General features: G+C 39.0%; 1 protein-coding gene across 1 annotated transcript in view; it reads left to right on the top strand.

Annotated features, from left to right (window-relative positions):
- Window positions 1-23,148, top strand: part of RIC8B (RIC8 guanine nucleotide exchange factor B) — a 32,683-nt gene extending 9,535 nt beyond the window's left edge. The window contains exons 3-10 of the mRNA XM_039571339.1: window positions 1,670-2,278; window positions 4,879-4,973; window positions 9,469-9,622; window positions 9,952-10,047; window positions 12,460-12,604; window positions 12,756-12,900; window positions 14,675-14,794; window positions 22,067-23,148. Of these exons, the coding sequence (XP_039427273.1) occupies window positions 1,670-2,278; window positions 4,879-4,973; window positions 9,469-9,622; window positions 9,952-10,047; window positions 12,460-12,604; window positions 12,756-12,900; window positions 14,675-14,794; window positions 22,067-22,178 (1,476 nt within the window). The 3' untranslated portion in view covers window positions 22,179-23,148. The remainder of the gene's footprint in view (window positions 1-1,669; window positions 2,279-4,878; window positions 4,974-9,468; window positions 9,623-9,951; window positions 10,048-12,459; window positions 12,605-12,755; window positions 12,901-14,674; window positions 14,795-22,066) is intronic.
- The last annotated feature ends 411 nt before the right edge of the window (window positions 23,149-23,559 follow it).

The following is a 23,559-nucleotide window of genomic DNA, read 5'->3' as shown; positions in this document are numbered from 1 at the left end:
ATTTCTTATGTTGCCTGTGTGATAGTAAGAGGAGGAGCTCATTCCTTGTTTTCAAACTCTTACTGAATTAGTCTAGTCAGGGGTGTGGAGATGCAGCCAAGATCTTGGTTGTCTGGATGGTGCTTTTGGGTGGGCTTAACCCCAGGACAAGCATACTGGAAATCATATTGTGAGTTCCTGCTGTTTGACTTTGTTTACAGATTTTCTTTTAACATTGTTGAAGTTAAAAGAAAACAAGTTGAAATCTTGTGGTGTTTTCTCCCTTATTCTTCTGGAGTGTCTGTTCTAGATGTGCTTTAGACTTAATGTTTGTTGTTGGTTTTTTTTTTTTTAAATTTTGGCTTTAATTCTAAGTCATCACAGTAATAATATTGGCTTAGATGTCCCAAGTGGAACCTTTGTTTTGAGCTTTGTGCCAGGGTCATGGGCTTCTGTGCTCCCCACCTTTTCATTGTGGTGGTGATGGTGAAAAGTGGAATTCCAGAGTCCATTCCTCAAGAACTACTTTATACTTTACTAGTATTCCTATGCTTTTTGTAATCACTTTCTTGACACAGACTGCCTGAGATCACAATATGAATTTCGGGTCCTAAGCAGACTTCTGCGCTAGTGCTATTCAACCCAGTTGCTGCTCTGGCTCCTTTGGTAGTTTATTAATGTTGATGGTCAAGACACCAAGCTGGGGAGGTGGAAGCATGGAGGAACTGTCCTGGGAGGTACAGTCCAGTTTATATTGTATTGGGAACTTCTTTGTGACTATACTTCTGATGCTAGTACCCACGAGGAGTAGTGTTGTCTTGAGCTTAAGGCATAAAAACCCATTGGAGTCCTCTCACATCAAGCAGTCCCTTCTGGCCTTTTTCCCCTTTTGATTGATTGTGCATTTCTGTCTTATAAAAGGCAATACTTCTGTAATTCAGATGTTACAGTTCTGATCTGCAGATTACTGGAGTGTTGTACTTTCTCATGCTGCATTTATATGATTGTTTACCCTTGCAGTCCTGTTGGTATAAAGAATCCGTGAACTATTTTGACATCAGGAGCAATCTGTGTTGATAAAGCAGCAGTTTTGCTGGCTTGGTAAAACTGCTATAGTCTGTCTTCAAGTAAAACTGCATTATGTATCTGTCAGAGGTGATATTTCTAAGAGTCTTACTTGAAATGGCAGAAGTGTGTCAATTAGGTTGAAGTGGCCACACAAACATGGAGTACTAATCCTTGTATGTTAAGTAGCACTTATTTTGGTTTCTTTTTCCCCCAGCCTCCTGACTGAAACAACCTGAACTTAAAATTCTGCAGGTGTTGTAGGTGGGACTGTTGTACTTTTATGTATTTTTAAAACCTTTCACTTCTCTCTAGCTCTGTTACTCTTCTGGAGTTTTTAGTCCTGATACTGTAACTGGCAGTGGTGGGTAACAGCTGCCATTTTGGCTTAATGCTTTTGCAGATGTTGATGTATTTGGGTTGTATCCATGAGGAAAACCGCTTTTGGTGCTCTCTGGAGGCCTTTTGTAACAGTTCATATTTTGAAGAGCTAATATGGAATACCTAGTTTCTCAAGTCAGATAAAACCTCAAAAGTTATATGGAAGCTTAGCAAAGTAGTTTCTTATTGCCACCAATATTTTGACACTAAAACTGTTCCCTTTTTCTTTGTTGTGTTTGCCTAGAAACTGTGTGAGGGAATTCTGAACATCCTTGAAAAAGACACAAAAACTTCATGTCAAGTTGCCTGCCTGGAGGCCCTCCGGATTCTCTCCAGGGACAAGAAGGTTTTAGTGCCTGTAACCACAAAGAGGAACATGCAGATCCTTATGAAGCTAGCAAAGCTGGACACTGTGGAAGATCCTTTGGAGAGAGTATCTGAATTTCCTGTGATAGTAGAAGCCTTAAAATGCCTCTGTAACATAATTTTTAATAGTTCAGTTGCACAGAAGCTCAGTTTGGAACTGAATCTTGCAGCGATGCTCTGCAACCTTCTGCAGAAATGTAAGGACCAGCAGCTGGTTGATGACATTAAATGCTTTGATTTGCGTCTGCTCTTCCTCTTGTCACTTCTGCACACAGATATTAGGGCACAGTTGCGTCAGGAACTACAAGGGGTGCAAGTTTTGACTCAGGCTTTGGAGAGTTCCCTGAGTGTAAGATGGACAGAAGAATATAAAGCAGCAGAAGATCGTGACAGGCCTCCTCTATCTTTGCAAGAGACAGATTGTGCCATTGAGGCACTAAAGGCTCTATTTAATGTAACACTTGACAGTTGGAATGTCCACAGTAAGGTAAGGCTTAGCTGAAGTGCTTTTTTCAATTGATTTTGTTTAGCCTGCAAGAACCAGCAGGTAGATAGACAAGAGGCACTTATTGTTCCTGTTACTACTTGGGCAAAAAATTTTATCCATGCATTTTCTGTGTAGTGGGAGAACAGTTTGGCTTGCCTAATGCAAGTTAAAACTGTATGTTTTTGAATACAAAAATGCAAAAAATACTATTTCATAAAAGTCTTAGATTTCCAAAAGAAAATAAATGTTGTTCACTAATAATTAGCTAGCTAGGAAAACCTTCTTAATCTAAGTGTACCAGAGGGCTGCATCTCTGGAGGTTGTGGACCATGGCAATAGGGTATTAGATAGAGCTGACAGGACTCCCTAGGTTTTGTCTGTTTTATGATAAGTACATCAACTCTCATTTTTAACAAATAACTGATGAAAGAGTGGTACTGTTTTTAATATCTTTGGCCCATTCTCCCAACACCAGCTTTGGACTTAAACATTATCTTTTAAGATGAGATCAAGTACAAGAACCAAATACAGTTTCATTGTTATGTCTTATGAATAAGGTTTATCTTGGTTTGTTTTCATTATTACATCAGATCTTTTTTTTCCTTAGATAACTGTGCTTCCTATGTGTTGCATCCTTTAATTTATAAACAGAAATTACCAGGATAACTTTGCTGAATAAACAGAGTCTGTGCTACAGCAGAAGAATTATGTAGGGAACCTTTCTTTTTAGTCCACATCATAGTCTCTAGAACAGTGTTGTTTACTTGTCACTGCGCATTGTAAATATGCAGCATATAAAGCTGATCAAAATTCTACAGTAGTTAAAACTCGCAAATAATTGTTCTCTTTAGTGCATTGGACTAAACAGCAAATAAGACATTAATTATAACTTTAAGGAATGTAAAACTTGAGAAAAGTCTGAAGTTTATTCTTTGCTTTAATGTCTCAAGGATATGGTGAATAAGAAATCCTGAAATTTAAGATTCAGTGACGGAGGGATCAGAGAAGCTAATATTTGAGTTAAGGAAATACAAAGAAAGTGAGCTTTCTTTCTTCTGTGTATAGTCCCAACTTCGACCCTTATTAAAAGTATCTTTAACTTTGTCAAAGTTCTTTGTATAGACAAGTGATTGTTTTGGAGGTAAAAACGCATGTAACACAGTTATATGGAAAGTTGGAAAAAGAAACTGTATTACATGTTCACCTCTTGAGAGGTAAGCTCTTGACAGCTGGAAGTTGGTTTGCTCTTACAAAATACTGAATCTGGAGAGATGTAAAGCCCAGCTCACTGCAGGAAGGCAGGCAGGAGATGGCACATGGTTGTGCCTTTATCTGCTGGGGTTTTGTGTGGCTGCTGTCTGTGGAACGAGGGAGAGTTTGTCCTAGAAATCTTTTCCTCCTTAATATCCCAAGCGTGCCTGCAGCTTGCCTTTTTTTTTTTTTTTAATGAGAGTTTAAGACATCTCAGGGCAGGAGAAGCTTATTTTGTGTTTTGAGATAGAGTTTAGATAGTAACTCTTTGCTAGAAATTCCTAAAAGCAGAAAACCTTTAAGTTAAAGAACTTTTTAGTGGCTGTTAGCCAGATATGTTAGGTGACATTCTATTTAGTGAATATTTCAGTGGCAATTTTAATGGTCTGGAAGAAGAGTGAAAGGCATGTTAATGAAGTGGGCTGAACATGCAGAATTTGAAGAGATTCCAAACAGGAGAACACATGGAAAATAAAAGGAGAGCACAGATGTTGGGAATGTGGGTAGAAAGCTAAACAAGACCCACCCTAATGTGGAGAGAACCATTTGAAACACCAATATTTAATGCCCGGAGATGGTTTCAAGGTAGCAAAGCCAGACAAGAGCTGCAGGTGGTTCAGCTGGCAGATTTGGATGCTGATGCTACAAAAGATGCATTGGGTGCTTTGTGCCAGGTCAAGCACTCCAGAACATATAGATGGATGCCAAGAGGAGCTGTTGAAAAAGGGTGAGGACAATGGTACACAGTTAAATGGTTGCAGTTACTGGTGTAGTTTTGTGTGGCTGCTGTCTGGTGGGAGACTGGCATTGCTTGGAGAGAGGACAAAGCAGGGCAGATAAGGTTGCTGAGAAGTTACTGGAATGCAGGAAAGGTATCAAGGGAACAGAAGCAAGGGAGTTAGAAAAAGAGACAGACTGGGTGGAGGGAATGAAACGTGGCAGGAAAAGGCCTAAATGAGGAGAAGACAAATTAAATGAAGAACATACATAGTTTAAATGGATGAAGAGGTGGCCTGGTGTAAATATAAGAAGGAAGAGAGCAGTATGTTAGGAACAGTGGTATGGAATTGAGCGAACACTTGTAACTGGGTTTTCTAGTAATGAAGGCTGATTTAACTGGAAAAACCTCCCCAGTGAGTTTTACAAGGCCTAGTTCAAAGTCAGCTTATGAGAGTTACGTAGCATTAAGCATTCAGTGAACACTAAGGTACAGTCCTTTTATTGATAGGGATGGATGTTATGATCTAATAGGTATTTTCCATCTTTAATTTTTATTATTCTAGTGACCTGAAACCCTCACTTGCAATCTTCAAAATGAAAAAATATCTTCATAATTTATATTTATATAGAATGAATCTCATCAATTTCGTTACATGGCTGCCATCCTTCGACACTGCTTATTAACCACGGGCCCTACTGAAGAAAAAACTGAAGAGTTGCACAGGTTGGTAGAACTGCAGAACCAATCTATGTTAAAAGGTTTTTTGTTTGGTTGGTTTTCCTGAATAGAAATTACTTTGCCTAAAATCTAAAGTGGAAATCTGAGAAACAATGAAAACTACTAACTTGGAGTTAACATTGGTAATCTTTTTTTGATGAAAGCTGTTTTCCTCAAATATTGTTTAAACATGTCCAGTTTTCCAGAGAGAAGGTGGCTGGCAGGATTGTTATTTTCTATCACTGATAATGAAGCTCACCTTTTTAAAATTTTCTTTTTATGTTCATGTGTGTGTATCTGAGGATGAAAATACATATGGAAATTCTAAGTGTAGTTCAAATTGAAGTGGAATACAACTTCTGTTGTTTTGCACAGAAGCTGATGGGAACACTGCATTTTGAGATTTCTATATGTAAGTTTTGCAATTCTGATGGATTGGGGTGGAAGTAACAAGTTGATATTTTATCCCAGTAGTTCTAGGCTGCTTTATTGGAAGTACAAATACTTTTTCCTTGGTAATAGTATTTTTTTCAAAGATGAGTGAATCACACAGTTTTAGGTGTGTGGTTTGTTTGTTTTCCTCAGTCCTGCACCCAACTGTTAGTATTGGCAGCCAGTAATTCAGTCAAAATTCAAATTATTTGTGGTGAGGTGGTGGTTCTTTGTTTAGTGTTATTGTTCTTTCTCCATGACACCCTTCTTTTACCAAGTAGGTCAGCTGTTCACTGGGCCTGGCAGTACAGTAGCTTCTGTCAGCAATGAAATGTTGCCATTTTCTTCTTCAGAAGTATCTGTATGTCTAACTGTAGGGTCTTTTGAAGGCCTTCAAAAGGAACCAGTCTCTAGGAAGAAAGATGCAGCTTTTCCCACCCAGCAATCTTGAAAGTGTTAAATGACCTTGACTAAAATCTTGGAAAGCTCTTAGAGATCAATAGTCTTAGAAGGTGAACACTAAAATCCTACATCAGAGCCCTTCTCAGCTGGTGCAGACTAGTTTGGAATAATTTAGGATACTGCTGCAGTAGTTGCCATGACTGAAGTTAGTGCTGAGTCGTAAAGGGCAGTTAGTGTTTTCTCTTTGCTGCTGCTTGTTGTGGGTGCTTTGTGCTCTCAGCTTCCTTTAAGGGAGGGACTGGCAGGAATAAAATCCCTACTGCTGGGAGAATTTAACAGTTTTGGATACAATCAACAATTACAAGAGAGAGTTACAAGAATTATTATACAGCTGATGCTCTTCCCAAGATCTGTTTCCTTGTCCAGAAATCTGACTAGTCTGATCACTCTGTTAAGTACTGCCCTGTAAAATTTAATTATCTTGTGCCATTGCAAAGGGATGGAAATTATGCAGGTCCTTTTGGTTTTAGCTTTTGCAAACACTTGCAGATGAGATCCAGAAAGGCCTTTACATAAAGAAGTAGGCAGCTGTGAAGATGTAGTGTTGGTGTGATTTCTGTCCTTGCTTTTTCAGTCACAAGGGAGATTTTTTGTAGCAGTGCTGCCCATGTGGGCCTTATGGAGACACCAAGTCAAAGCAAAGGCTCTCCATAATTCTGAGAGGGGGAAGTAGGAAAGGAATGAGGACACACATCACTGCCTTGAGTCACTTCCATTGTTCCCCCTTCTCCAGCAGACTCAGTGTAGCACTGCATCAGTCTTTCTGCTATGCTGAGAAAACAACTTTGTCCCTCAGCAAACTGTAGCTGGTTAAGTTAGCTGAAGAGTAAAGAATGCATCATTGCATGTGGTATTTGATCTTGATTTACGTGCTACAAGAGCACCGTGCAGGATTTGACTGCTGCAATTCAAATATTTCAGCAAAAATGCTGAACCTGAGTTTTGTTTCTGAATGCTACAAGGATGCAGTAAAAGCTGAATAATTGAATAGGCTTTTCCACCAAGATTGTTCATCATAAGGCAACTCTGGAATAGAGAAGCTATACTCAGAAGTAATGCCCTGCAAATCCTCAAAGGAACTGGGGCTGCATCAGAGGACCCCACTCCAGTCTGCTGATGTATTTGGACAAGCAGAACTTAATTCCTGATAGGAGCTTCACTAACAGATGAGTGAACTGTTGTTAGCAGTGTGTAGCTAAGAAAGAGAGGCTGTGTCATCATTTGGGCTATGCTGGACTCTGACCACGCAATCTTTATTGCCAGAGATGAGGTGTGAGTCAGAGAGCAGAGCACAACTTCCAGCTCTGCTTTCCACCTGGAGCCTATCAGCAAGGCAATTATGAAAACTGTGTTAAAAATAAAATAAAATACCAACAGTGGTGAATGCAGAATAAACTTTAAGGAGCATCAGGGAGATATAAATATATTTCTTAGGATTGCTGATCACTTGCACTTCCCTAAGTCTGTAAATCTGTGGAACCTAAGATGCTTCAGTGAAAGGTTTGGGCAGCCCGTTAAAGCACATCGTTCGTATGCCTGTGCTTGAATCTGTAAGTTGAGGATTTATTTTAAGGGAACACTGAATGTTGGATACATGCCCTGAGCCGTGATGTGCTGATTGTCAGTGTGACTATTTCTAATAAAAAAGCAGAAGTTAGCCATAAAAATATCTTAACTACTTTAGTACCCTGTAATGTCATTGTGGTTCTGTTGCGTCATTACTTAATGTTTGAATATGAACAGCTTAAAGTATCACGTATTAGAGTGAGTGCCATTTTTGCCCACTAACAAGGTTTTAATCAAGGCATTCACTGGCTCTAAATAGGCCTTTGCTTCTGAATTTGCATATCAGGAGGGGGCTGGGAGCATGAGTGGGTGGATGTCATGTCCCAGTGATTAATGATCTCTAGGAAGCCGAAAAGGGGAGAGTAATATACGCAGTATTTCTACCCCCTGGAGTAGGAATGCAAACACTATTGTGCATATCTGTGCATAGTCACTGACTTCCTGGTAGCTGGAGAATTTCATACACTCCTCTGCCACAAATAAAACTGTCAGTGGAGTGACAAAGATCAGAAAGCCGGCCTTAATTTATTGAAAAGAATAGCTCAGACACAGTGATCCAGAAAATTAATTTTGTAGGTGTTTGGGAACTTGGTTGTTTAATAAGAAACTGGTAAAAAGAGAACTTTTGATGAAAGGCCCGAAGCCACCAAATATTTGTTGAATTTCAATCTGTTTTGTTTCTGACTATTCCGGAATTATTGGAGAGGAATAACTTCCGTGATATAAAAGACATATCTTGAACAGGAATTAGAAACAAAACAAAGAGAACAAGCGTTCCCAAAAGTAATAGTTGTCTGAATTTCAATTACTGAAAGAGCAAAAGGGAGATGGCACAGTGTGGAGCAGCCACCCAGTCTGATCAAACCAGAACCAGCACATTTGTTAGAAATCCTGTTATGGTCTGATGGCCATGATTTGCTTTCTCTTTTGCTAATTCTTTGTTAGAATTGTATTACTAACTTAGAAACAGAGGGCAGCTTCTAAGTAGATATTATTAAAAGTCGTAAATGAAGTTGTTTGAAAAGTTTTCTCCATTCTTGGAACACTTCATTAGTCCTTGAAACATCAGTGCTCATTGGTTCATTGATAGCTTTGAGGTCTGCATGGGTAAACCTGAATAGTTTTGTACTGTTTCTAAATACATCCATTTATAAGTTTAGTTGGACATCAGCAAGTAAATAATGACAGCATTCTAATTTTTGCAGCATCTGCCTAATTTGTCCCAGTACTCAGGAACAGTACAAGCCCAAGTCTGTACAGTGAGAACAGGGTAGATAGCAAACTCAAGGGATGTGTACCCCACAAGAGACACCCTTGCAAAGTAAGTCCCACCTTACTCCATTAAAGAGGAGGGAGGGACCCTGTGGTCTAATTGAAATCACTTAATAGCTCTTTGGAAATGCTCCTCTTTGTGTGTTGTAGAATGAGAACACTGCCAGTTACTGAAGGGTGGTGCTTGGTAAATAAACCCGAGTCTTTTTTTAATGTGTCAAAAGCCTCCTGTATTTCATGTATGCTGCAAGCTAAATAAAAGTGAAGATATTTCAGGGCACCTAAAAAAAAGGCTACCATGCCCCCCTGTTACAGCAGGAGGAAATGTTGTCTATATTGTATTTTGTCACATTAATTTTGGTAATGTGGATGAGTGGCAAAATTTTTTGTGTTTCAAGGAGGGAAAAAACTCTGACCACTGCAAATCAATGTGAGAGTTCCCCCTGCTGTCCTGCAGGACCAGCTGCCGTAGCTTGCTGCTGGAAGCTGTGCCTTATCCATGGGATGGGACACTGTGGGGGCTGGAAGTAATACTGCACTCCTGCTTTTGGAGCTTTTTGTCTTTCTTTTTCCTTGTTTGTTCCAAGAGCCAGCACTCAGGCGATAATGCAGGCCACCTTCTTTAAAACCCAGAGAGGAAAAAATAAAGCATTGTTTGAGTTGTAGGGTCTCTCTTTGATTGCAGTTGTACAAGCAGTTTATGGTGAGTTGTACTCTGGTTTTAATTCTTTTTTCCAAATGAATAATGAATTTTTAAAATCTGTTTCAGCAATGCAATCAACCTCTTAAGCAATGTGCCTGTTTCTTGCTTGGATGTTCTTATTAATCCGTCGTCCCAAGAGGAAACAGATATAAAATACAATGGTATGAATATGGGAGCTATTCAGATTTTACTGGATTTCATGGAGAAGAGAATAGACAAGGTATGGACTGCAGGGATTTTTCACAAAAGGGGCCTCTTTCACTAAAGCAAAAAGTGCACATATATCAAGCTTTGTATAAACCTTTCAGCCAGTACTTAGCACAAATATGGATGTCCTTCCTTCTAGATTGTGAAGCACCTCAAAATAAAAAAATTCCTGTGAATATCTGAAGCTATTTGCTTATGTGTGTCTGAGGGTGAACATTGGCTCTTTGTTTATGTAAAGTCCATATTTTGGCTGTCATATAGAACTTCACTGAAGTGTTCATAGAATTTGTAAAGGAAAGGTTTAGTCTTAAAATGTTTTATTTGTATTTGGTTTTATTTTAGGGAAGCAGCTATAGAGAAGGCCTGACTCCAGTTCTCAGTTTATTAACTGAATGCTGCCGAACTCACAGGAATATCAGGAAGTTTATCAAAGCTCAGGTAAGTAAAATATTCATCAAAATCTGAATACGAAGCTAATGATGAACTTTGAGGTTTGTACATCAGTGCAGAACAGTGCTATAGAAATAATTTTTCAGTCATGTAAATCATGAGTTCCATGATACATTGTGTAGAGCTGTTAAATGATAACATCAGGGATATTGTAAAGCTGTGTTTATGTGAGTCACCATAATCGTATGAGACGGGTAAAAAACTCAGTAAGGTCTGTTCCCTGACACCCAGCATGTAAAAAACATTTCAGTGCAGTTAATTAAACTATGCAGAGCCGTGTGGTGGCCAGTGAGAATGCAGGTGTTTTTACGGGTTCTGCTTGAGGTTTAGTTTTACCTCAGCAGGAAGGACTTGTTGGGATTAAGACTTGTGTACCAGTGTGGATCAGCTATCCTGTCAGAGTAAAACTGTCCCTGGTCAGAGGCACACTTCATCATGTTGTCTCTTAAAAGAGCTCTTTATTACAGTATTGACAGTATGGCTTTTTACAGGGAAGAAGATTTTTGTGCCATGGTTAAAGACCCAAAGGATCTGTGTAGCTTGGTGGTTGAGTGTGGGCTTTTCTGTTTCGAGGTCAAGTGGAGAGAAGTTAAAAGATGAGCAAGAGAAAGAAATTGCTCCTCTAGTTTCTGCTGTCTTTCTCCTAAGCTGCAGTTTCTGCTGTCTTTCTCCTAAGCTGCAGTGACTTTTGAGTTGCATCCTAGATGCTGCTCCCAGATCAAAGCTGTGCTTGAATTCATAAATGGAGTTTAAAATGAAAAAGAGCATATATTTTCTGCCTCTTTCATCTATATCAGAAAAGTGGTTTTGAGGAATTTAGGGAAGTCATTCTTGTTGATTTTGTCTTCATTCACAGCAGTTCATTTTTAGGATACTTTGCTGATCTGTTAAAAAAAAAAAAAAGTTGCAGAGCCAAGTGTTCAGAAGCTAGAAAATGAAGTTGTCTGCATGTTTTTACGACATCTCGGCATCTCGATGTCAGGATACAATTGCATGCTGACTCCTGCCACAGGACCACTGCCTCATATAGTGCAGAGAATGGATGGATGTTGCTAACTGCATGACTGGATATTTGATATTTTGAATTACCCTCATTGTTAAGTGCTGGCCTTGGGCTTTATTTATTGTGTGCTATTCAAATTGTGATCTGAAGACAGGATGATTGATTTCCTCATGGACTGTCCTATGGCACTCATCACTGTATTAGTATTAGAGTACTCTAAAAACATTAATTCATTCTTACAACACACTGGGAAATGGCAGTCATGGTACTATCCCCATTGGGGGGAGTAAGCAGGGACAAAGTAAAATGTGTTTGCTAATTGTTTGAATACTTAGCTTGAAAAAGACAGGGTCTGTTTTATCCAAAGTAGTCAATACTGTAGCATTCATGTAAGGATCAGTTCCCAGTGAGTCCAATTTCAGTAGTAATTGTGCTGTAATTTTACACAGGACATGGCACTTCATGTTAGACACCTAGAAGAAAGACAAAGGACCTGCACTTTCTTATGACAATTAGTGACATGCTTTGTTTTATTCCCTAGTAAAATATTGAAGATCCATAATTCTTATTAGAGTCTTCAGATCATTAGGTATTTCATATTATGGCTCATATTTGTTTGCAGATCATATCATATATCCTGTGAATGCGAAAAAATTTACATAGATTTTGAGTCTGAAGGCATCCACACAAGGAGGCAGAAGTTAGTTTGCCAAAAAAGCCATCATTCATGCATCTCCTGCCTTTCTTGAAGGTTGAAGTTAACAATATTAATGACCTCTCATGAAAAATAGTGTGTTTGAGGAAATGTTAAATAGTGATTTCTCCAAAATATTTCTGAAATTTAGCTTGAGCTTTTGTGTTTTCTGGTTGAAGTATGCATTTCCTCTATATGTAGAGCCCATTTTTCAAATAAAGTAGTAGAAACTTGTAGTAGAACTTGCAGTGTATTTTCCTGCTTTTCCATTATGAGCATATCATTGTTCTATATAAACTACACAGCATTTTAAGAGTGTAAGTTTTGTTAAGCTGGTATTTCTAATACTTTTACCAGATACATGAGCAAAACAGAAGAAACAGAGAACATGAAGTTATGGCTGCCTGTTGACCAACACTTTTGGGACACCCATTTGTGCTCATAAACTCCTAATAATTGGATTTTTAAAGTCTGCATTTGAAACTGAGTACTTTTGTGCCCAAAATGACAGACCAGAAAACTTAAAATATATTAAGAAGCAAGAGACACTACTAATGGATGTAGGCATAGTTGTCTGATTATTGCCTTTTTTTTGGAAAGACAGAGTATTTTTTAATTCTGTTGACTACATTTGTTTTTGCAAGTATTGGGTAGATATTTCCATGCATTTTATGCTATTCTTCCCTCTCTTTTGTGCTGCCAGGTACTGCCTCCATTAAGAGATGTCTCAAACCGTCCTGAAGTTGGCACAACAGTGAGGAACAAACTCGTGCGCCTTATGACACACGTTGACCTTGGAGTAAAGCAAATTGCAGCAGAGTTTCTTTTTGTTCTCTGTAAAGAGAGAGGTAAAAATGACTTTTTCTTCTCCCTTTTGTATAAGGTCTTGCTGTTATTGGTATATTTGCCTCTTGCTATAACTCTCAATTCTCGTAGCACTCTGGTGGGTTTGTTTTGTAGGTGATTACAGCTGAATAATTTTCTCTATCCTCTTTGCAGTTGATAGCTTATTGAAATACACAGGCTATGGTAATGCAGCAGGATTGCTGGCAGCCAGGGGCCTGCTAGCAGGAGGAAGAGGAGATCATTGGTACTCAGATGATGAAGATACAGACACAGAAGAATACAAATCTGCAAAGCCAAAGTATAGTATTGTTTTCAATTCCACATACCCTGTTGTGTTTTGGATTCTTTTGACATAATTGTTTTGGTTTTTTACCTTTTTCAGAGAGGCCAGTCTTGGAATGATACATGCTTTTATTAACTCTAGTCTTCTGCTGATTTCATGGTCTAATTATTGAGAAACCAGCCTCTAATGGTGGCCATCACGTAGTCATATATGGTCACAGCGGGGAAAAAAATTGCTGTGAGAATGATTTAACATCAGTCTGAATAACTACTTAAAATTCAAGAGTGGAAAGAGATTTTTAAGACTACGATAGAAAAAAAAATATAGTAACAAACTTAGCAAGGATGGGTTTTGTCCCAGATTTTTGAGGAACTCACATGAAGTTGCCAAGCTGCTAACTGTTGTTTTTGGTGTATATCTCTGTAATGGAGAAAGTAATGGTGTCAGATATGGCTAAGGGTTTTCACCAGAACTTTGTTAAAAAGGAACAAGCCAGTAGGTCTAGTTTCAGTTTTGATCGAGTTTCAGATTGCCTGGTACTAAAATTTTTCTAAAGAATCAAGTAGGTTGCATATGTAATATGGAAGGAGCAAAATAACATCTATAGAAGTCATGCATAAGGAATCCAATATACTTGTTGGAAGGATTCAGTGACCACATAGAAGCTCTGTTGATCTTTATTAATTGTTATTGATTGGGTGTTAGAGGTTTTAGTTTGTCATGTTATATCTAAGATTTGGTGCCGTTTTAAGGATGTTCTGAAATTGTTGATAGTGGAGATCTGAAGTGTTAACATTATTTTTCTGTTTTACTCTGTTTGCCTTGAATTACACAGATGTGGTTAGGTGTATAAGGGGAGCTTGTGGTTTATTGAAGGATTCTTATTAAGGTACATGAATGAAGGACAGGATTAAATGGATGAGAATTAGAGGAATTACATTGCTTTTATGCTAAGAAATTAACTCTAAGCCAGGAGATTTCTTTTTATTTCTGCACTTCAGGATTTTTTTTCTTGCTGTTTTCTCTCTGCTCTTCTTTCAAAAGCCTGACATTCAGTTATATGCATACAAGTAAAACTATAACATCTATTTAGCTAAAAGCTAACACTTAAATGAAAGATTCAAGACAACTGTCAGTTGATTTTCTGTATTGCTGTTAAATGTTTGTGATTAAAATATTTGAAAGGATAATGTGCCCTGACAGTTTTCTTTAAAACTACTTCTTTTCTTTTGTTACCTTTTCTGTATCACTGTTCACTTATATTAACAGTGAAAATAAAGCTGGCTTTGTAAATTCTCAAAGTAACTTAATCTGGTCTGAGCAAAAAATCATCATTGTGGAAGGCCAACAGTTAACTAATTTAATGGAAAATTAACTGGAACCTGTCTATATTTTTAAAATTGTGCCTGTACAGAATTAGTTTCAGACATGTATCTGTCCTTCAGTTCCTTATTTTTGTCATTAGTACTAATGACATTGTCATTGTTACCATCATTATTCCCCTGGTTTCAAACTGCTCCTCTATGGATCCAACAACAAGAACTACCAGGCGGTGCATTTCTGAGTACTGACAAGACATTAATGCAGTGAATCAACAAGAAGATACAGTCACGATTCATGAGAAAATACAGTATAAATATGAACCTTGGCTATTTATAACAGAACCTTTCATGTGCAGTTCAGACAGTTTTAGTCCTGATGGTTTCTGTGAGTTCTTCCTCTTTCCTGCTATTAAGAAGACAGAAAATGTACCTATTCCTGCAGTAAACTGTTGTTTTTTCACCTGCAGCATTAACCTTATCACTGGTCACTTAGAAGAACCAATGCCCAATCCTATGGATGAAATGACAGAAGAACAAAAAGAATATGAAGCTATGAAGCTTGTCAACATGTTTGATAAACTTTCCAGGTATTATATTATAGTTGCTTTTGAGAGGCAGCTTGTGTCCTGGCTCTTTACTAAGGTGTAGTGCTTCAAAATAGTGCTAGAATCAACTTCTTTGCAGAATTAGGACCACTTTAATTACAGAGGAAAATGTTTAGCACTTCAAAGAAAAGAGTGGTATGTTGCAGGACTTCAGAGGAAACCTCTTTTGGAGAGGATTGGACAGAACTGGGAAGATCTGGTGGTGAGGGACTTGCCTCCTGAGTAGATAGGCTGATGGTAATGGAGAGAATTTCTTCTTTTAAAGTATGGGACACAATCCAGGCCCAAGGCAAGCAGGCTTATTTTCCCCAGGTTAATGAGCAGCATCTCATTGTAACTACTTATGTCTGCTGCTTATATGAAGAACAAATATAGTGTGAAAATAGTTGTTTTCAGAAACAATAAATTGTATAATGGAGCAATTAAAAGGGAATTTACTGTTAAGACTTACTGTGGATTTATTAGGCTAAGTGTGAACTGGATTATAAATCAGCCTTTGTAATTTGTTATGTGATGAAGATAATGCCATGAAAGAAATGGGTACTTAGTCTGACACATACATTGTGTCATACATCTGTTACATACATTACATAGTATTACAGTATTGATACAGAGAATTGATCTTCAGTTTATAACTTTCTATGTACAAAAGAACATAGACCTATGCTGTTATCTCTAGCTTTTTTTTTCTCTTTGGCTCAGTATGCCTAGAATTTGCTGGTTTTTCTTTCTTCATACTTCTATCCATACTGGAGTGATTGCTTGTAGTTTTTTTTAATTCGTAAGCAAAGAAAGTTACATTCTTGAGAAACACTTATGTAATACTACTTTGCTATTGAACTGAGCTGTAAGAGGTAAATATGTAACTGTATCCATTCTTCAAACATGGCAAAACTCAGCAGCTAGAAATGTGCTTGTTTTGGGAGAGTCTATAGATAGTCAATGAACAAGATCTATTGAGAGAAATTCAGCAAAACCAGTATTTTTTACATCTCTGTTAAAGATTGGGAATATAGCAAAAGATACAGGAGAATCTGGATTTTACATTAGCTGTCAAAAACTGAATTACAAGCAGGATCAAAAGCAGGGAAGGAACTTAGAGCAACTGATCTGAGACTGTTGATGAAGTAATTGGATATTTTTTCACATTATTTGCATGGAAAGCAAGTGTAGTATGTCATAGTCTTCTTAGGAAAGAGAAGAAAATGCAACGCACATGTAATCCTAATTGAACTGCTCTGTAAAATGGAATCATTGCTATGTTAAGCTAGAGAATTAAGATGCTGAGCAGCATCAAGGACACTACAATAAAATGACTAAATGGTCTAAAATGTATTTTGAAAGAAAGATTGAGACTGTGGATAAGCTGAGACTGAGGACAAGTCAGTTGCTGTCACTGCAGCAGTTACACAAAAACTCCCAATGGTTACTGTGGCACAAGAGCCCTTTCAGTTTGGAGGGTCGGAGGCACCTGCTGCAGTGCCTGCCATGGGCTGACAATAACTGAGCAGCTGCTGCCCTGTGTCACCACTTATCCTCTTGGCCAGCAGCTCTGCTGTCACCTTGGGCTTTCTGTGCCCCTTACATCCACCTGCAGTTTCTTCTATAGCACTTACACTGCTTCAGGGCTGGCACTCTTTGCGGTAGGGTTTTTGTTTGTTTAGTATTGTGGTTCTTGTGGGACAGTGTTGTTGATGTGACCCCTTTAGGTGCTGTGATAACATGAATAAAGTCATATCCCTGTTCTTCCCACACTTCTTGTTTTACTAAAATTTGGGGAGGAGGGAAATGCTGGCAGGAAGGAAAAAGAAAGTAAGACTGGGATTAGGGAGGCTGTGGGATGTTTTTCATGAATGTAATTGAGTGCAACTGTGGGCCTTGCAGATGTTAAACAATGTGGGAAATTGCCAGTCTTGTATGCAAGAAGGAGTTAGTAACATGCTGATAGTAGTGGGAGTCCCTCCATGGTTTTGGAATAGGACACTTGTGCTGCCTCCAGCTTCAGCCCTTCAGTGCTGTGAGTTTGCAGACTTAAATGTACATGGAATGCACTTCTTACCCTTGGTTTGCCCCCTACAGATGCAAAGCAGAGGTTGCTTGGTTGGAGTCTTCGGTTGTTTCTGGAGTTTGAATCTTGCTTTGAGGCAGAGTGCTTGTGGCGGGTTTCCTGCTTCTGCTGCTCTCTGTTGTCGTCATAGGGGGGGAAATGTGCCATGAACAGGTTCAGTTTGGTGCAGTGCTTTGCTTATAAAGGGGAGGAAGTTGAACAGTAACAGACAACTTCTTCTCATCTTGAAAGAGTTTATATAACTTTGTGTAACCTGAACAAGAGCTTAGAGTAAACTTGTGTGATGTACAGCAAAACAGGTTTGTTTAGTTCACTGGTATTGTCCCAGTAGTGAAAGATAAGCTTTAAAGAGTTGCCACACTTTTACTGGAGAAAAGTATGAAAAGAAATGTTGAAGGACTGACAAACTTGCTTCCCTCCCTGACTGATGAGGATAATCAGGCCAGTCTGTCACTGGGGTACTCCAGATTTGGCTTTGACTGGCTGAGTATCAGAACTCAGAAAACAAGTTTGCAAAGCACTACTACTTCATTGGAAAATTACAGCTTTCATTAATGGCTGCTGAATGTTTACACTGTACCCTTTGTAAAGGTTTATTGAAGCTCTAAGTACAAAGGGACATCCTTTCCCTAGTTCCATAATATGCCAGTGGATTTTTGCTGTTCAGGTTTCTTTTTATTTTCAGCATTGGCACTGAAAAATTGAAACTTCTTGAGGTCATGTAAAACTGATTGCTGTTTCTGGTCATTTCAGGTCATATTTCTAAAGCTTTTCTATTATTTTAGATTGTTGGTGTTTGGATCTGTTCATGGGGTAGTTAACCATCAACATGGCTAAATTAAAATTTATTACCCAGTTTTGACTCAAAGTCCTGTAGGAAAGCTGAATATTTTATTGTGAACCTATTTCCCCTGCTCCAGTATTTTAACATAGACTTGGATTCCACAAAAACTTTTGTAGAAATTAGTATTTTGCTCAAATTTGGCTGGGTGAGATTACTTTTAAAAATAATTAAATATATATAAATGATAAGTGTAAATGAACATGAAAAATCTTGATTACTGCATTTCTTGGGAGCTGTACAGGTTACTTAGGCTGATCTGGGATGCCTGAACTTGGCCCTGATGTAACTCTGTTGGTTTTGTCTTCAGTAAGTGTCTTGCTGGTTCTTTGAGAGCTGTTTGGTGACTGTAAATCAGTGTCCTCTGCGCATGATGCACATCTCTGAGCTTTGAAAAACTCCCCACATCTGCAAGGATCAGCCTTCCATTTTTTTGTGCAAAACATCCAGTTAGCCACCTTAAGTCAGTGTTGTGTGATATTCTGTCTATATAATAGATTATTGGAGATACTCTGTGTTAATTAAAATGTCTGGAAAAAATGCTAACATTTTTTCTATTATAAATGGTAGGTAGAATTGTATATTAATTGACTAATTTAAAATGTCAGGATGCTTTTTCCAAGCCAACCTTGTATTAATAGCAAGAATCCTTTTGCTGATAAAATGGTCTCCAATTATCACAGCTCGGGTTTTGTTGTACATTGAACAGAAGTCAACAAAACGAGTAAGAGAACCTGTCTAAATAAGGTACCCTACTCATTAAAACCACAAAATTAATCATCGGATCAATGAAGAAGGCAGTGCTACATCGAGTTTGTTTTTTTTTCTTCCCCTTTCTAATCATAGAACAAAATAATGTTCCCTGAAAGGATCGGAACTATTATGTGGCACTCAATTATAAGGAGGTGAATAGGTCCCCAAGAAGCTGTTTTATCAAAGGGGCAGGCTGGTGTTTACATGATGGCTGTTTGATTACAGACACCATCATTAATTCTGTGTGGCAGTGCTGCCCTGCAGCACAGACAACGGGCAGGAGAGAGTCACCCTTCCAAACAAGGCAATGATTTTTGGGTCGTTATCAAGCTAAATGGCAAGCAGGAAGGCAGAACTTGTATGGATATATTTGAAGGGACTCTTGGGAGATCTGGAAGTGGAAGAAGAGAATGCATTTTACCAACTGTTTAATTATGGTGTATTTCTAAGTACACTTGAATAGAATGCTTTGTTTGCATTAGAAAAATGAGTTGTTGCGAGGTGCATCTGAGTATGTGGAAGGCCACATAAGGACATTCAAGCATGTATACACACACACTGTATGCTCATATAGATCTTCATGGATACAGAATTCCCACTGCCATCTACTGGGCTGAGGCCAGTGATGTTCTATGCTATGGATGTGCTATAAACATCCAGTTTCTGGACAGTGAACTGTTCTTTGAGGCTCTGCCTGTCAGTTCCTGCCACTTCCCTTCTCACCTTGTCTCTCCCCATGGACAGTGGCCTCTGGTCGCCCGGGGTGTCAAAGCACAGCTAAGGTCTCTAAGCAGCCAGAGCTAAATGGGCAAATTGCTGAGGCTGGCAGGGCTGAGACCCTTCCTGCCAGGTAAGGAGCAGCTCTGGGGGCTCTTGGTGGTACTGAAGTTTAGCTGAGTGGTGCCTCTGGCATCCTACCCAAAATTCTGTTTTTAGCAGAAAGTTGTTCTGATCTTAGGAAGCTGGCTTTGTGGGCAGCCCAGACCTTTTCATCTATCTCCCTCCCTCTGTCTTTTCCCTCTCTGAAAACTAGGAGTGAGCTTGTGTGGTGTTCAGAGCTTGCAGCCAAGTCATCACTGACAAAAGGATGCCGTGCTCAACACTATTTTAGGACTAGATTATGGTTAGAAACAAAACTTCCCTGCTTCTCCTCCTTCTTCCTTTGGTGGCTTAGCATATTTCTGTCTTTGCACAGTTCAGTTTTACTGGGTAGCACTTGCCTGAGAAGGGATGTGAGGAATTCAGCCTCCTAATGCAGAGAGCAGCAAACCCCTACTAGCACTCTTCCATCCTGCTCAGGGACTTGCAAAGCAGGAAGCTCAGGCAGGAGCAGAAAGGCACTTGATAAACATCCTTGTTTTTCCATGCAAGGTGAGCTCAGCCTGGCTCCTATCGTTAAAGCCTAAAGCTAAAGCGGGATGTGAAAGTGAGGCTGGGAAAGTGAAGCCTCAGAGAAAGAGCTTTGCCTTTATAATTGGGAAGTGATGAGATGGGACATCATGACAATATTTAAAGACATGAGAATTGTTGTGAGGAGAGGGAGGTCCCCACATAAAGGAACCTTGGGACCTTGTTTTCCTGTGTTTCTCTTTCCTTTTTCATGAACAAATTCTTTCTCCTTTATTAACCATTATAATTCATTTATTACCAATTATAAATGGTAAATGGCTAGAAAACTATGTGAGTCCCTGACTTCTGGCTGCAATATTTAATATTGCAATTTAAGAGTATGCTTTGGGATTTTTAAAGCAAAAATCTAGGGTGCTTTCAGCTTAAAGGGCAAGCAATGGTGATTTTGTTCTTTGTGGCTATACTTTTGCATTTTAGAGGACACTTGTTTTGTATGATGTTTTAAGTTTGAAAGCCAAAAAGACCGTAGATGTATAGGGTGTTTCCATTGTGGAAAGAAAAGTCTTTGCTATCAGACACAACTCCAAAGCACTCCAGGTTTGCCTTTGGGGGACCCCTACAGCAGGCAGGGTTCTGATCCTCTTTGGACACCAGATTTGCAGTCTTCGTGTCCTGAGCCCTTTCAATTCTGATTTCAGGTATTCTTTTGATCTCTTTTCCACACATCTTCAGCAGATTCTCTACGAGTGCTGTCACTTGGACAGAATCTGCACACTATAGATTGCATTGCCAGAAGGGAGAGGACTCCCTGGCAGTCCTTAAGTAATGGGAAGCTCTCTCCAGGCTGTTTAAACATAGATCCTGCTCTTCCTCACACACTGAGGGAGAGCCTGGCCTGTGCTCTTTGATCTGGTCTTGCAAACCTTGTCCCCTGGCCTGCAGCTTCCCACCAGACCTGCTCAGCCAAACCACAGCAATTGTTTCTAGTGTGGCATTTGTGAGTTTATCGCCGCAGTATCTGATTGTCACATCAGCACAAACAGCTGCATTTATCTTCCTGGTCTCTCTTGGAGAATTGATTTAACTGCATCTTGACTGTACAGTGTCTGGCATATGCATGCCTTGTGACTCAGATGTTGCCTTTCTTGCTGTTCCTGTGGGTGCTTCAAGGTTGGATTGATTGCCAGCTGTGTACAAGGAATTGTTGTCCCTTTTTTCAGCCAAGGTAGTAGTGCAGACCAGGCAGAGAGCTGGGAGGAGCCTTTGCTTCCCCACTGAGCGATGCAGTTTTATTGTCCATGGCTTGGGAAGGTGGTAGATGTATGTTAAATTGACAGTTTTACTGGGCTGCCTTTCAACCAAGGGGTAAATTAACATCAAACCTCTGCTCCTTTATTTAAGGTGACTCCTGAATATTTAGAGGTATTTTCTCTTTTTTTTTTTTTCCAGCATAAAATCAAAATGTTATCTTTGCCCTTACAGCTTTTGCCATAATCCACATATAAATGAGGTGATAAAAAGTAAGGATTAAATAAATCTTTGCTAATACTTTTTGATTGGCTTAATCAATAATTAATCATCTCTTAGATGAGGCTGTAGCTTGTGGAGTAGATATAATTGGATTAACTGCTGAGCAGCCTTTGGAGCTTTGAAGAGATTAAAATGGCTGTAAATCCTGTAATTAAACTGCCACAAACAAAAGCAATAGTATTAGAATCAGTCAGCTTTTTTAAAATGAATCAGCAAGTCCTTAACACACCCCTAGTAGTGGTGTAGGCAGAGTCTGTTCTCTTAACTGATTTATTTCCTTCAACAAGATGAATATGTATCAAATCATTGTTTTAATTGCTTGGGCATATATTAGCCAAAATGGCAGGTGAAATTTTAGGAAGAACTGACTGTCAGAGAACTCTTAGAAGAAAAGCTAGTTTGTGTGTCCAAAACAGTGAACCTGCTCCTTGTTTTGAGCCTATTAAGCACTGACTTTTCATGGTGTCTTTAATTGGCTAAGTAGGTTTAGCCTACATGAATGAAGTCTTTATCTGTCCTGCTCTTCCCCTCCCACCTATTTGGGAAGGGTTTTTGTGCCTTTTTCTTCAAAACAGAGGGCTTTAGCAGAAATAACTTCCTTTTAGAGGCTCATTATGTACTGAGGCATATACTGTATGTGACTGTACTATAGACATGTGAATTGATATGTGTGCACATGCTAATATGGATTCTCTTTTTAAATCTCTCACAGAGATGAGCTCATAAAGCCAATGGGAGTGCGGCCGGATGGGACAATGGCTCCTTTGGAGGAAGCAGTCAGCCAGTACCATACCAGCAAGCAAGAGAGCTCAGATTCAGACTAAGGCATCACCTGCTTCACTCTCAATTCTCCTCTAATCCACACTTCTTAGAGCCACATCTTTTATCCTCACATTAGCCAGCATCACTTTAACTGTTCTATTATTGGCATATTTAAATGATGGGTCCTGTGCTGTAATGTCTGAATTTTTATTATGTCTCTTTAGAGAACATATCAATTTATTAGTTCATGATCTTTATTAATTTAAAGTTAAACGTATTTCAAAGGGATAAAAAGTGAAAGCCTACAGTGTAAAATAAAAGTCCACTTTCATTTTCCAGAATCCTGTTTTCTGAACTCTGTAGGTTTTCCCATTCTTGATAATCTTTTGTATTGCCTTGCCAGTCTTCCTCTTTATATAATTGTATTAATGAAGCGTGTTTACTTAATGGCATTAGGAGCAGAAGGTGTTTAGACTTAGAAGGCTGATTGACCCTGTGAGGCTGCTGTAGCTGGCATTGAGCAGTGATTCCAAAACTCCCCTTTTTAAAGTGCCCTGGGGTTTCTTACTCTGCTACAAACTTCTCCAGTTAAACTGCTGCTTAAGATTTTAACAATGTGTCAGTGACAGACTGCTTCTAAAACTGCCTTTAAATTGGGAACAAGATGATGTATGTTGTATGTCTTCCCTCCCTGGTTAAGACCACACGAATCTACCCCCTCCTCCCCTCTTTGGTTAAGTAAAAACATCCTTATTGAAAATGGTGTTCAAGTATTGCACTTAAATGTTGCCATGAATGGGAGAGGACTGGAGTGCACGTGCTAGTGTTTCACTGAATTGGGGCCTACTTTTGGAGATTAACTGCTATGCCTCACTTCAAGGGAAGTCAAACTAATCAACAAAGAAATATTTCCTGTCAGAGAGAACTTAGAAAGCAATGGGATAGAGAATGAGAAGGTGAAAAGGAGAAGAAAGTGTCCCTTTCAATTCTGTACTCTTTAAAAACAAAGATTAAAGTTTTAGGCGTGCTGCACTGCTGTTGTTTCCTCTTTGCCTGCTTGGTTTCTTTCTGTGTGTTTCTCCCAGCATGAATTACATGCGCAATAATCCATGCCCTAGTTTCTAATTCTTATTTTGTGCAGAAGCTGACCCATGCCAGTCACTGGGAATGTTTCAGATGTTGGTGATGGTTCTCCAGTTTGTTTCTTATGACTTGACACTGGTTCTCTGAACTAAGGAAGTTGTTCAAAGACCCTGTAAAGGGAGGATTTGGTATGAAATTGTGCTGTGGTTGGTCATGTGAGGACCTTCTACAGATTATATTAGTCTTCCAAAGAACTGAACAGAAAAAAAATGCACTGCTGTCCTCTCAGAAGTTCAGTTAGTGTTTCCAAAGGACACTGCTCAGCCACAGCAATGTCCCTCCTGATACGTATGTAATATG

The sequence above is a fragment of the Corvus cornix genome, chromosome 1A, assembly GCF_000738735.6.
Source record: "Corvus cornix cornix isolate S_Up_H32 chromosome 1A, ASM73873v5, whole genome shotgun sequence".
NCBI classification, from domain to species: domain Eukaryota; kingdom Metazoa; phylum Chordata; class Aves; order Passeriformes; family Corvidae; genus Corvus; species Corvus cornix.
Note: the sequence above shows the minus strand (reverse complement) of the source record. Positions and strands in the feature narration are given on the sequence as shown.